The sequence below is a fragment of the Phacochoerus africanus genome, chromosome 12 (genome assembly GCF_016906955.1).
Source record: "Phacochoerus africanus isolate WHEZ1 chromosome 12, ROS_Pafr_v1, whole genome shotgun sequence".
Lineage (NCBI taxonomy): Eukaryota > Metazoa > Chordata > Mammalia > Artiodactyla > Suidae > Phacochoerus > Phacochoerus africanus.
Genome location: NC_062555.1, coordinates 62,603,565 through 62,615,849, shown reverse-complemented (window position 1 = coordinate 62,615,849; position 12,285 = coordinate 62,603,565). Strand labels below are relative to the sequence as shown.

The 12,285-nt window shown below is 42.5% G+C and overlaps 1 protein-coding gene across 22 annotated transcripts in view; it reads left to right on the top strand.

Annotated features, from left to right (window-relative positions):
* Nucleotides 1-12,285, top strand: part of PARD3 (par-3 family cell polarity regulator) — a 629,826-nt gene that overhangs the window by 277,262 nt on the left and 340,279 nt on the right. For all 22 annotated transcript variants that reach the window (XM_047755497.1, XM_047755490.1, XM_047755482.1 and 19 more), the window contains one exon: nucleotides 4,187-4,362. In XM_047755497.1, coding sequence (XP_047611453.1) covers nucleotides 4,187-4,362 — 176 coding nt within the window. The remainder of the gene's footprint in view (nucleotides 1-4,186; nucleotides 4,363-12,285) is intronic.

Here is a 12,285-nt window from a genome sequence, read left to right as displayed (position 1 = left end):
GCTTCATCCAGTCGCTTAATTATTGAAGATCCTCATCTTTGAATTTTCTTGTTAATATTTTAGAGGTTATACTTCGAAATCTATATATTAAATAAATGAGATGATGAGGAGAGAAAGTTTTATCATCGTGTTTCTAAATGCATTGGTTTTCCTAAAATGGAGTGTGAGGAATCGTAGTGATAATGACCACATTACCTTAAGTGAGAAACTCCTATTATTTCTAATTGCTCTGGAGCACACAAATTACGTCGGATGACTAGGCTGTGAGCCCCAGAAATGGAGCATACGATAGGCAAGAAGGCTGTATTTGTCTTTCATTTCTCCTAGGCGAGATGGTATTCTCTGCACAGTGTCAGGCTTTATCAGGACTCTGAGAGGTGGCTGTTGTGTTTCACGACTCATTTTTTTTGTGGATATGGCCAGGTTTGTAGCAATCTTGTTCCTTAAAATCTTGGTCATTTTGACCAAAGACTTCTTGCCAGTGGTGTTTACTTGTGCACTGTTACCCACAACCCTTGTGTGTTTTCATTCATGTCATACTTCCCCCCCCCCCCACCCGGCAGCATATGGAGTTCCCAGGCCAGGGATCAGATCCGAGCTACAGTTGCAGCCTGTGCCGCAGGTGTAGCAATGCCGGATTCTTAACCCACTGTACCGGACCAGGGGTCGAACCTGTGTCCTGGCGCTGCAGGAATGTTGTGGATCTCATTGCACCACAGGCAGCAGGAACTCCTGTTACTTGTAATACTTTAACCTATCGTTACACTGTTACCTGTAACACTTCAACCTATTTAGAGGCAGTGGCTGCCCATACTACTTTGAAATGCTTTTGTAATTTTTCTAATACATCTTCTGAAACTTTTAATTGTTAGGGCGAGATTTGGTGAATGACGGCCGGCGTAGGGGTGTGTGATCCTATGCGGAATCACAGGTCTTTTGGCATTAAAAAGATCTTCAGACCCCTGTTAGTACAGCCCCTGGTTTTATGGATGAGAAAACCGAGGGCTGGTTAGGTGAACCACAAGCCAGCTTTATACCTCTAGGCCAGTGGTTCTTAATGTGTGGTCGCTGGCATCACTAAGGCCATTTCAGGAAGGCTGGTGGGCAAACTCTTCATGGTGTTACAGAAACATACTTGTGTTGTTCATCTGCACCAGTGGTGCCCAGGCTCTGATAGGTAAGATGTGTGCCCCTTGGCACAAAGTAAGGGGGTGGCACCAAATGTATTCAGGGTTTTGGTTTGTGTGTGTGTGTGTGTGTGTGTTTCTCATATTTAAGCATTTGTGAAACTGGGACTTCTGTTGTTTGAGTCTATGTGTGTAACTCCTGTAATAGTTCCTTCACTCCCCCAAACCTAATGATGCTATTAGCTAAAACCAGTGTATGATTTCTCAGTGGATGTAACCGTACTTTGTGGAAAACAACACAAGTCTTCCCTTTCACAAAATCGGGACTCACATTTATATCTGCAAGTAGCTGGAAGTGGAATTTATTTTCCAGAGAATGTTTGAATGATAGAATGCATTTCATGATTTGGGTGGTGGTTGAGCAGTGACCCCAGAACCTCAATTTGTGGCCAGGGAGTTGTCTCTGTGCTCCTCCCATCATCTCTCTGAGCCTCTGCTTGCTCATCTGGGGAGTGAGTCCCATTTCCCCCCTGGGACTGACATTGGAAACAGAAAGAAAAAAAAAAAGAAATTCCAATCTCTTCAGGTGAAGTCATGGGTTTCTAAATGTTATGTAGTGTGTGTGTGTGTGTGTGTGTGAGAGAGAGAGAGAGAGAGAGAGAGAGAGAGAGAGAGAGAGAGAGACTAAATCGCAGGCGGCCCGAGCATGGACATCTGTGGTGTGTGATGGGGGCTTCGTATTTGGACCCAGTTTTGTGGACTAAGGCCCACTGTGCACTCTAATGGCTCTGTTCTTACAGTTCGTCAGTTACAAGAACACCTTGACTTCACGATCACCATGACGTCACTTGGCTTCCTTTGCTGAGAACATATTGTTTACTTTTCAAAAGGAGTTCTGTTCTTTTCTCATTTGCCTGGTACCCCAATCAAGGGCACCTTCCTGAATTTGACCAGGACCACGCCACACCTGTAACCATGAAGCCTGAACCTGCAGGAGGTGCTCAGCTACAGGATGGTCCAAATGAAAGATCCAGACTGTCCTTGTTTCAATTTCTCTTATTGCTTTCACTAAAATGAAATGAAGAGGAGTTCCCTTCTGGTGCAGTGGGTTGAGGATCCCATGTTGTCCCTGCTGTGGATTGGGTGGCTGCTTTGGTGTAGGTTCTGTCCCTGGCCCGGGAACATCCACGTATCACAGGCATGCCTTAAAATAATAATTAATAATAATAATAATAAATAAAATGAAAAGAAGACATGGAGTGTGTGAGGAGCCCAGAGGAAGGGCTTCCTGGCTGCATCTCCTGGGGCATCCTTCACAGTGTAGTTTATGCAGGTGCTGCCTGGGGGCTGTGCAGAAGGGACACCCAAGGTTCTGCAGTTCCGCGATTACCAGCCCCCGGTCTCACGCCCTCTTTCTTTCCCTGCATTGGTCCTTCTGAGAGTCACAGACACAGAGAGGTGAACTGCTAATTTTTTGTGTCTGTTTCAGACCAGCAGGTTAACACAGTGATCGCGTCCCATCAGAAGACACGATCCCAGGGATCGATCTAATCTGAAGCCTGGCTGCAGTGTGTTTCTCTTGGGGAAATTTTTGAAAACAAGCTGAGCAAGCTGCTTTATTGCATCCAAGCGAATCCTCTGAAATGTATAGGCCCTGAATTTATTTGGGGGTTGAAATGTACTTTCATGTGGAAATTTTATTGTCGTGGGGACTGCTTTTAGTCATTACCACTGGACCATTTTTAAAGGCCCTTTGAACTAATCGTGCTCTTTTTGGACTTAAACACACACACACACAGAAATTGAGGTTTACAGAATTCCTTAACAACCCAGTAATCAGTGACCCTGTAATTGGAGAGAAACAGAACCCATATCTAAGGAGCAGTATTGAAATTTGCTAGAAGTGTTTTTTTTCCCTCCTCCTCATTTTGTGGCCTTTTTGATTTTTGAACCTGGGACCAATTCCTTTTTTTTTTTTTTTTTTTTTAATAATAATAAGAGTCCTGTATTATTAACAAACATAGATCCTTAGATGACTATTTATGTGAACTTGTATTGCATAGGTCTTTGCTGTGTTTTTATTTTTTGGTGGCTTTTTATAGCTATTAAACTTGCATCCTCGTCTTTGAGAACAGATTACTCTAAGCATAATTTAACCTCAAGTTTTTGTCTTATGTTTATGATGCTTTCCACTAAGCTGGTGAGTGGGGCTTTTGGTTCTCTCTGTCCATGTTACAGACTCTCTGGTTTTGTAGTTCTGGTTTGTTTCTGCTGTAAGAGCGATTATATCTGTTAGGAAGTTCTCAGGGCTGCTGGACCCAGGTTGGCCTGGGTCTGTGGTTGCTTTTGTGAGGGTAATGGCAGGCAAAGTCGTCTTTCGTGTGAGTACAGTTGCTAAGACGCTGTCTTTTACACGTATGTGTCTCTAACGAGTATATGGCAGAAACCACCTGCGAAGCCGCGTGCTGCTTTTGAGATTTCCCTTCACTGAAGAGTAAGACACATGTTCGCGCTCTGTATTTTCTGCGAATGCTTTCCTGAACAGAAGAAATGTTTTATTCGAGAGATTTATGTAAGAGCCGGGGCAAACCAAGATCAGGATGATAATAGCAGCCGTGGTTATCACTGTCTCTACTGAATGCACACCGTGTGTGTCAGGCGCTGTCTTAAGCACTTTATCTCACTTCGTCCCTGCAATGGTCTTAAGAGAGAAGTCCCGTTTTATTGCTCTTTGTGTAGGAAGGGGCCACAGGCACAGGACAGTGAGGCCACCTGCCCAGAGCCACGCTGGTAACAAGTGTGCAGTGCAGGTAGGGGTCGGGCTGGCTCACTCCTGTCGATACTGCTTCTTTCGTTCTTCCTGTAGATCCCGTATTTCTTTCCCAGGGAAGTGTTTTAAAGGAACGAATGGAATTTCTATTTAGTTTGCTGACCACCCCCCGGTCACCTGATTGTGTTTTCTATTCTTTAATCTTTGGGATTTAACTCCCTTTATCCTAACACGTGGTTTTCAGGTCTTAGGTCATCTTTTAAAAACATAACGCTCTTTCGTGTTACAGATATGCCTCTTCACGTGCGACGAAGCAGTGACCCGGCTTTAGTTGGCCTCTCCACTTCTGTCAGCGACAGTAACTTCTCTGAAGAGCCTTCTCGGAAAAACCCCACCCGCTGGTCGACCACCGCCGGCTTCCTCAAGCAGAACACGGCCGGCAACCCCACTGCGTGCGACAGGAAGGTAACCGCTTCTAGTTCACGTCTTCTTGGTGTCGGTGATGGGGGGTCAGCTGCGGACCAGGCCTTGGCTTCCACAGCATCCCTGCCGTGTGCTCTGTGACCGTCACCCCCAAGTTCAGATGACTTCCTGCTTTACATTGCCCTGGAATTTTGTGATAAAAACCATGCTATGTATTGGTACATGCAGTTATGTATCCACCTTTTTTTTTGTCTTTTTGCCATTTCTTGGGCCGCTCCCGCGGCATATGGAGGTTCCCAGGCTAGGGGTCGAATCGGAGCTGTAGCCACCGGCCTACGCCAGAGCCACAGCAACGCGGGATCCGAGCCGCGTCTGCAACCTACACCGCAGCTCACGGCAACGCCGGATCGTTAACACACTGAGCAGGGGCAGGGACTGAACCCGCCACCTCATGGTTCCTAGTCGGATTCGTTAACCACTGTGCCACGACGGGAAGTCCGTATCCACTTTTTGAATAGATAATATGTGCATTTGATTAAAAATGGAAAATTTCAACATGAAATAGGTATACCTGAAGTCCCTCTCCTACCCTGGCTCCTGATCACCTCATGTCTCTTCCTGGGCAACCCCCCATGAGCTTTTCGTGTGTCCGTGGAGGGATAGTTTACGCATGAGTGAGCAGATGTTCATGTTGCTTCCGGAGGAGCATTAAAGAAATCCCAGCCTGTGGCCGCTTAGGGATGAAAGTGGGTTCCGTGGTCATTTACTCTCTCTACTCTTGGTAATTTTATCTCCCTACCAAATGGACGTGTACTGTTTAGTCTTAATAATATTCTCTCCCTTGACCTAATTTTATTTAGTTCATGACCTAATTTATTTAGTCCAAAGAAGTAAACTTCATTTTAGCCTATTTAGTGTTAATGCTCTTTGTCATGTGTACCTGCAGAGCCCTGATCAGCCCTTTCTGTTCTGCCTCGAACCTTTTATCCAATGAGCTTTCAGCTGTGCATGTCATGTCCACTGCTGAATCTCCAAAATAGAGTCTCAGCAAACATCTGTTGAAGAATTAATAAGCGTTTTTCAGTGCACCCACTGAGCACCGTATGCATTGAAAAATGTAGAAATAGATTAATCACAGATAATAGTTAAATAAATGTAGCTTCGTACTTGCTTGATTTTATTCTTTGCCACCATGTAAAAATACCCACCCACCCCTTTTTTTTCTTTTTTGGCTGCCCTGCAGCATATGGAAGTTCCCAGGCCAGGGATCAGATCTGAGCCACCGTTGAGACCCATGCTGCAGCCGTTGGCAACACCAGATCCTTAACCCCCTGTGCTAGGCCGGGGATCGAACCTGTGCCCTGGAGCTGCAGAGATGCCACTGATCTCATTGTGTCACAGTGGGAACTCAAAAAAATACCTGTTTTAAATACTTCTTATTACTTGGTTTTATATTTCAACAAAATCTTTTTTATACTAGTTCAAGTAAAGAGAGAAAAAAAAAGGAATATATAAGTTTAAACTGAGAAGAATCTACCAGAAAAAACCAGTGTGCTGTAGCCTCTGATTTTTTTGGATTAGGGGTTTAACTGTTAGGCTTACTTTTCTGATATATTTTATTAGACATGTGATGCCTGTCAGCTCAGTGGGATTAGTCTGCATTTTAGACTGCTTTATCAGGCAGTAAACTATTCAAAGAAGCAGAATCTGGTTTCTGAATATGCCTCATGACCTTTAATTTGTGTTCAGAATAGGACTGATTTATATGGATATTTACAAATATATAACAGGTCAAGTTGGGGGTTTAAAATTTTTTTATTAAGTGGGTCAGAAGTCACTGAGGCAATCAAGGCTTTCTTTTTAACTCATTCAACATTTGGGGTGTGAGTTAGCATTAGTTGCAGCAAACAGAACCACAATGGCTATTTTAAAGACTTAATATTAAGAATCTGATTTTTAGAAAATCCTTGGAAGGGCTTGGAGGGCAGGTGGTAGGTAGGCTGGGTGCCCAGGCCTTTCTGAACCAGGTAGTACAACACGTCTGGCTGGCCTGGGGAGGGGGCAGCGGTGCAGGACCTGGCATCCTCCCTCCTGCTGTAGCACCGTCTCTGCACGTGCTCACCTTGCCTCCTGTCACCTGTGAAGCTAGGACCTGGACTCAGAAGTGCCCCAGAAAATGTCATCAGCTCCAGGGCATGCCACTAATCACAGCCCAGAAAATCCTCTGTTTCACAGTTATCGTTCAAATCTCAGGCCGTTGAATCCAAATGGGCAGAATGCAGTTTACTGCAGATCCTGATCTTCCAGTCTGGTGGCCCATGGAGGCTGCCTGGAGGGGCCTGATGTGCATACCACTAGGTACCATGTCCACTGCTGTTCAGGCTTTTTTTCTGGTCTTTTTTTAGGGCCACACCCATGGCTTATAGAGGTTCCCAGGCTAGGGGTCCAGTGGGAACTGTAGATGCCGGCCTATACCACAGCCACAGCAACGCAGGATCTGAGCCGTTTTTGCAACCTATACCACAGCTCTTGGCAATGCCAGATCCTTAACCCACTGAGCAAGGCCAGGGATCGAACCTGTGTCCTCATGGATGCTGGTCAGATTTGTTTCCACTGAGCCACGTCGGGAACTCCTATTGCTGTTCAATCTTAAATAACCATGTATCTATCATTGTAAAAGATTGGCAAACTAATAGAATAGGACAAAATTATATTATCCATAATTCCAAACACAGCAACAACCAATGTTAAGATGTCAGTGAACACACACACACACACACACACACACACACACACACACACACAGAGTTGGAGTCATTCTATGTCTGCATATTTGCATCCTGATTATTTCTACATTTTTTTTTTCTCCTCGTAGGGATTTCCCCTGGTGTGAATCTTATTAGAAAATATTTTTAATGAATGCAGAATATTCCTCTGTAGAATATACTTTATCTGTGGACATTTATACTATTATCATTTTTTTTCACTTTATAAATGATCAGTGCTGTGAGACAAAGTTGAATATAATTTTATTTGTTTTTAAAAATGGCTACTTACCCAACAAGCTTTTTCCCTATTAGGAGTGGTGTTTAATGTAGCCAAATGCCTACACTTTCCCACAGCAAAGCCTTGATTCATACACAGATCTCTAGATGCAATCGTATTCATGTATGACACACGTGTAAGTAACGTGTGATTAATTTGTCTTCTGAATTATTTTTGGCTTTATGTGCTCAATACCTATTTACTAAATTTACCAGTTTAGATTTTTTAAGCTGTTCCTATTTTAGACTGAGGATTTTTTTTTTAAAGCCTGATAAATCTGCCTTATTTTTAGTTATAAAAAACCTTCCTGCAGCTCCCTTCCTGGCTTAGCAGTTAACGAGCCCACCTAGGATCCATGAGGATGAGGTTTTGATCCCTGGCCTCGCTCAGTGGGTTAGGGATCTGGCGTTGCCGTGAGCTGTGGTATAGGTTGCAGATGTGGCTCGGATCCCGAGTTGCTGTGGCTGTAGTGTAGGCCAGCAGCGGTAGCTCCAATTCAAACCCTAGTCTGTGGCCCTCAAAGGCCAAACAAAAAACTTCCCATGTTTTCTGTATTCAGAAAGGATGCCTGGAGGAAAGCATACTTGCTGATCAGTATTGGATTGATTTATTTCTGTAGCGTCCATGAGCACTTACCCTTGCTAGGCAGTTACAAGATGTTATAAATTTTATCATTGTGTAGAGGTTTAGGTTTTCGCTATAAAACCTTGGAAATTAATTACGTACAGGTTCTCAGTCCTGTGATTCATTGATCTGTCATGGTTGAAATAAGTTAATGTTTGAGTTCCCTGGTGGCACAGTGGGTTAAGGATCCAGTCTTGTCACTGCTGTGGCTCAGGTTGCTGCTGTAGGGCAAGTGGGTTCAGTTCCTGGCCAGGGAACGTCTGCATGCTGTGGGCATGGCCAAAACAAAGAAAGAAAGAAAAGGAAAAACTTGACTCCTAGCTCCAGTTTCATCAGCAGCTTAATAGCTCAGGAAGCTTTCCCCAAAAGAACCTGTCTTTAAAAGAAAAAGATTAAAAAATAGTAATAATTTGATGTTCTTGAGTAGCTCATCTACATACTTAGGTGGCTTCTCTTCTTTCAAGTTAAATAAGCAAGACAATTTCAGAGTGATGCTACCAATCAATTAAAAGCCTTTATTTAGACTGGGTCGTTCCCTTCTGGTGCGTGAGAACTCAGCCATGCTGAGCTTGCCCTTGTAGTTCAAAACCACAGATGCGAGGTAGAGCCTTCCCAGTTAAAATAGTGGTAATCTCTCATCCCACTGTCAAGTTTAGAGGGAAAAGTGCACAGATTTTTTTGTGTGTGCATGTCTTTTTAAGGTCTCACCCATGGCATATGGAAGTTCCCAGGCTAGGGGTTGAATCCGAGCTACAGCTGCCGGCCTACACCGCAGCCTCAACTCGAGTTCCAAGCCATGTCAGCTCACGGCAATGCTGGATCCTTAAGCCATTGAATGTGGCCAGGGATCAAACCCATGTCCTCATGGATACTAGTTGGGTTCTTAACCTGCTGAGCCACAATGGAATCTTTTTTTTTTTTTTTTTTTTTTTGCACAGTGCACAGATTTTGATGCCATTAATCCAGGAGAAGAAGGGTGCTCTGGGCTTCTGGGATGCTTAAGTTTTGCCATAGTTTTGTCTGGCAGTGAGGCGGAGAGTGGAAGAGAGTCTCGGCTTTCTTCAGAGCGCTTTGGAACGCGGGCTCCTTCCTCTTAGCGTTTTGTGGCTGACTGGCCTTTTCGACAGAGACCATTTTGGTCCCACTTTGGAAAGTATCTTGCTAGAAGATACATTTCCATTTGAGATTTTATGTGTGCGTATTAACATTTCATCTTGGCAAAGAGTATTTCAATGTATGTCAGTACTTCAAGCCATTTTGCCACCTGTCGAGCTGTCCTTGTTAGGTCAGGGTCCCAGGGAATGAAGAGACCTCCTAGGACCCGGAGAGCATCTGCTTCATTCCGGTGCAGTGAGGGGCTTATCAGGATCAGCTGCCATGAGGTCTCCGTACTGTTCTTTGTGCAGTGGTTATAAGTTGTTCCTTTCCCTTAAATAAAGAGGTGTTGCTTTTCTAAGTTATAGTGCCCTCCAGTTAACGTAGGTAGATTTAACATACAAGCCACATTTTGGCCAGTTTCCAAGAGAGATTCTTACCCTGTTCAGGGAAGGGGAGGAAAGTGGCAAGAGAATGCACGGCCTCGGCATCTTTAGGTTAAAAAAAAATTCTTTTGCATTTTTTAAAGAGAACTCTTGGGATGTTTCTGAGCCCCGGGTTTATTCTTTCTTTTTGATGTAGTTGCTTGGCACATTTGATATCTTTCCAATACCCCTGATAATATGCACACTCTTGGAAGAGATGCTGTCTTAATTATGTCTTTTGTTACCTCTCTTCCCATTACATTCAAAGAGTTGAGATCGTCCTTCTAACTTATAGAAAATGATTTTTACAAACCTTTCTTGTGGTATATTTTAAGAGCCCCCGCACAATATTTTTTCTCCTAATAGTACCACTTGCTCTTTGCATGAGGAAAGTAATGAAGTGCATAAAGAAGCAGGTAAGTAATTTGGGGTCTTGACGATAAGGCATGTTGACATTTGGTGTATGAACTTGACTTCTATGGCGCATAGTAGAGCTCTACACAGACCGTGGCTGTCTTTGGAACCAAGGCGGAGTCATCCAACATGTACAGTTGAATTTCCTGCCTTTTTTCCTAATTTATGTTAAAGTGAGAGCATTTTTTTGTGACTCATAAACATTCAATTTTGATATAATGTTAAATAAATATTGCACAATGTTCTATTATGCGATGATGTTTTTTGAGTTGTTTATTAACTTTGGTGATTTTTCTGTTCTTTAACATATTTATACTTGAGGTTTTTTTCTTTTTCTTTTTTCTCTCTCTTATTAAGTAACCTTTAGAAGTACCCTTCAGAGAATGTCTTTGTATATATCAACTTTTGTCAGCATCTCTGATTCTTTTCTTAGGACAGATTCCTTAAATAGACTTATTTGACTAAGGAAACAAACATTTTTTTAAAGCTACGGATCCTTGTTTCCTATCGATTCATGAATGAGAAAGTGAAAAGTACTTATGATGTACACAGCACTGTGAGAAGCCCGGGCGGGGCTGGGCTGGGATGGGGGTAGGATGGAAAACAGAAAGAAGCAACTGGGACTCTTTCTGAGTTCCAGCACTTACCTTCTTACTGAAGAATGTAATGTTTCCACTTGGCCGTGCATCAGAATTAGTGGGGACATTTAAAAGATGAAACACACTGTTACCAGTAGATTTCATTTACCCATTTGAAAACATTTGTGTGTTTTTGCCTAAAGTTTCTGAGGCACAGTCTTTTTTTGGGAACTTGGGTCTAGCAGAAAAGGGCAGGTGTCTTTGTCAGGAGAAGGCAAACAGGAGTATAATTGTTATTTTGAGCTGTCTTCTTTTTAGGCTAATTTTTCTCTCTTAGCAGAATAGAATCTGGAACACTTAGCATATTTGGTTTTGTGACATATCACTTCTTTTCACACAGCTCAAATGTGTCATTTTTTAAATGAAAAGCTATTAAGATTAATTTTTTTGAGGTTTTTTTTTTTTAAAGTATTATGGCAACCCATTGAGGTACTAGACCCTATCTTATCAATACAAAGCAGAACAGAAAATATTTTTCTAGATAGGAGCTATAATAAAAGCAGCGTTTCTCTTCATTGTTCCCTCGTGCATTCCCTCTTTCTCCAAATCTCAGTTTAAAGGGCATTTGAATACATAGGGTCAAGACACCAGATTCCCAGTATTCAGGTCACCAATGCTAATCAGACACAAGGAAACTCCAGAAAATGTCTACTACCTGTTTTATTGAGAGTGAGAAAACTTGTGCAGTTGATAGGCAGACCATTACCATGGCAATAATGTTTGAATCCTCCTCTATGGGACTCTAAAATAGTGGCTTCCCGGTTCATTCATTCAGTCATTGGTCTATTTGTTCCTTTTTAACTATATTTTTACTTTACTTATTTTTTGCCTCCTTGTCCCCTCTCAAACCTTTGGCTTCTTAGTCTCTGCTGCTGCTTGTTTATTCTTTCTAATGTACAAGGCTAAGAAATTCTTTAAAACCACGTTTCCCCTGGGAGAGCCCTATGGCCGTGTTTAATTTTCTGGGGTATAAGCTTCGAGGGAAATCCAGCTGAGACCTAGATCTTAGACTATCCTGCTGCAGCACTTGTACTTCCTGTTAAAAGCCTCCACAACTATAAATTTCACCCTTCTAGTTTGCATATTAAAAGATCTCGATTTGAATGCACTGCATTTTTGTGCTTTCAGTAAGTGATGCTTCTGCTCAGTTCTACACACATTTCTACAGTAAGTTCACCTCAAGTGCCAAGCTCACCTAGTCTGGGGTGTTAATAACCTAGACTCATCTATTTCTGTGCCACATTTAGGAATATAATCTGCTTCACATTCTTTAAATATTATAATTTGTGTTCATGGTTATAAAATCCTAAGGTGCTATTGAGAAAAAATGCTTAAGTCTGGATGTGATATTTTTAGAGTTCACAAACTGCTCCGGGAATACAAATCCAAAGCAGTGTCAGAATCCTTGTTGAGCTTCCTCAGGGTTATGTATTGTACAGAAGAAAATGAAGATGTCACACCTGCGTTTCTTTTCTTCCTTTTTTTTTTTTAAATTGAAGTATGGTTGATTTACAGTGTTGTATTAATTTCTGCTATAGGGCAAAGTGATTCAGTTATACATGTGCATATATCCTTTTAAAATATTCTTTTCCACAATGATTGATCTCAGGATATTGAATATAGTGCCCTGTGCTCTACTGTAGGACCTTGTTACACCTGTTTTTCTTGACCTGGGGGAGGATATGAGGACCTGGCACTGCTTAAATTATATTGAACAAACATTC